The sequence below is a fragment of the Penaeus monodon genome, chromosome 17 (genome assembly GCF_015228065.2).
Source record: "Penaeus monodon isolate SGIC_2016 chromosome 17, NSTDA_Pmon_1, whole genome shotgun sequence".
Classification (NCBI taxonomy): Eukaryota; Metazoa; Arthropoda; class Malacostraca; order Decapoda; family Penaeidae; genus Penaeus; species Penaeus monodon.
Genome location: NC_051402.1, coordinates 19,755,735 through 19,758,234, shown reverse-complemented (window position 1 = coordinate 19,758,234; position 2,500 = coordinate 19,755,735). Strand labels below are relative to the sequence as shown.

Here is a 2,500-nt window from a genome sequence, read left to right as displayed (position 1 = left end):
ACATCGCCATCACGGAGGGAGAGCGAGAGAGCGAAAGCGGAGGAGAGCCAGACGAGAACCAGCCACGAGTGATGCCAGCTGACAGTGCCGGCGAGCTTTATACTTCTCGGCTGACCTTTTACTCGACGCAGCCAAGGTCATGACCTGGGTTGCAGCACCGCCGTGGCCAGTTTAAGACAGCGAGCAGAGCTGTACCTTTGCGAGATTGTGTGTTCTAGCGCGGTGAGTGTGTGTGTGTGTGTGTGCGTGTGTACATATATATATATATATATATATATATATATATATATATATATATTGTATTATATATATATATGTATATGTGATTTATAATTATTTTATATGCATATACGTATATATTTATATTTATATTTATATTTATTTTCAAATTTATTATATTTTTATATACATACATATAAGTACATATATACATGCATATGCACACACACACACACACACACACACACACACACACACACACACACACACACACACACACACACACACACACACACACACACACACACACACATATATATATATATATATATATATATATATATATATATATATATATATATATATACATATAAGTACATATATACATGCATATGCACACACACACACACACACACACACACACACGCATAAACACACACACACACACACACACACACACACACACACACACACACACACACACACACACACATATAAAAATATATATATATATATATATATATATATATATATATATATATATATATATGTAATAGAAATGCAAATATTCACATATGTAAGTTAGAGACCGCACATGCAGACACACAGCATAGATCTACCAGACAAGTATTACGATCACGTTTCCGGCGCCCAACCTGACGCTCCCACGCGACAAAAAATTCGTTTGAGTCACCAGTTACTTCGGCGATATTGTTATCGTCGCGTTCTCCGTGCCTTTCTTCATGACAGGGATTCTAACCCAGTACTCTTGGGGCTACAGCATCCGTTTATCGTTGCATTACTTCATTTTCTTTGGATACGGATTAACGTCTTTGTTATTCTCATTTTTTTGCATATTGTCTTACATATATATATATTTATATATATAAATATATATATATATATATATATATATATATATATATATATATATACATATATATATATATATATGTATATATATGAGCAATCATTAAATCAAAAACACAATAATTTTTTCGCGCATGCGCATCGCGCTGGTGGGCAAAAGACCAACAATGGCCGCTGAATCTGCTGAGAAAACTGTGTCCTTCTACTACAAATCTCTTAATTCTGTCGCTAGAAAGCGTCATGACGAGAAGCTGAAGTTTTCAAAGGGTACCAGGAGTTTACCAGATTCGTATTTGCTAAATGGTTGATCTGAAAGCCTAAGTGGCTGGCCTGACATAACTTTTTGAAGATATTTATATGTACCTTACTGTTTTTTGAAGTCCAAAGCAATGCCTTCACAGACAATTTCTGGAACATTTCGTCAACCCTGGATTTGCATTGAGAATAAAACTGGATCCATATATTGTGCTCACTGTACATGTCTGGCAGGGTAAGACTTATGTACTTATGTACATCTTTCTAGAAGTGTCTTGAGATTTTCTAGTATCTAATCTCAGTCATAATGTGCATGGTAAGTTTCCTTTTTAAGCTTGGTAAAACTTGCAGTCACATTGCCGCTGCACTTTTCAAGGTTAAGATTGGTGTAAGGCTTGGATTAACATCACTATCATCCACAAGTGAAGCCTGTAAATGGAATCGAACGTTTAGAAAGAAGGTAAGGGCATGCATCTTGTTTTTATACAAGATTAAAATACAAATGGCGGGATATTTCAGGGTGGCTGAAACCAACATAGATGCTCAATGCCAATTAACTGTATACAAATCAAATAATTATGAACACAAATGATACCAAGGTATGAAAATACCTGATTGTATTTTTAGGTGGAACCAAATACCACTGAAGAGAAGATGGATTTGTTTAAGGGTACTCCTAAAAGTACTCGCAAGACCTACAACCCAAGCAGATCTGATCCTCTTCCCTCTGGTGACAATTGCGCAGTGTAAAGGAAATCTGTCCAGATGCTTGCCTGTTCTCAATTATTCCAAAGCTTGACAGTGAAGACACTGATATCGCATCAGAAGATGAAACTGTAAAATTATTGCCTCCATTGCTTGCTTCATTGTACAATTTCAAATGAATGTTCTTCAAGTACAGTACTGTGACTTTGTGGTTTGTGCAGATGTAAGTAAACACAGACAAAGAGGTTTCTTCGGTAAGAGCTTCAGCTTCAGTAATTTGGTATCAGCATCAGAGCTTGTTTTCTTCAACCATGTGCTCCCTGAAATTGTAACAAGACACATTGATTCCAATCAAGAAGAACTGGCAGGTAGTGAAGTATGGTGTATTTGTCAGAAGAAGGCATATGGTAAAATGATAGTGCAGGAAACAGCTGCAAAATAGGAAGATTTC

At 36.3% G+C, this 2,500-nt stretch overlaps 1 protein-coding gene across 1 annotated transcript in view; it reads right to left on the bottom strand.

Annotated features, from left to right (window-relative positions):
* Nucleotides 1–103, bottom strand: part of LOC119583605 — a 963-nt gene extending 860 nt beyond the window's left edge. Inside the window, exon 1 of the mRNA XM_037932183.1 lies at nt 1–103. This exon is cut by the window's left edge and continues 21 nt beyond it. Coding sequence (XP_037788111.1) covers nt 1–10 — 10 coding nt within the window. The 5' untranslated portion in view covers nt 11–103.
* Nucleotides 104–2,500: the final 2,397 nt, after the last annotated feature.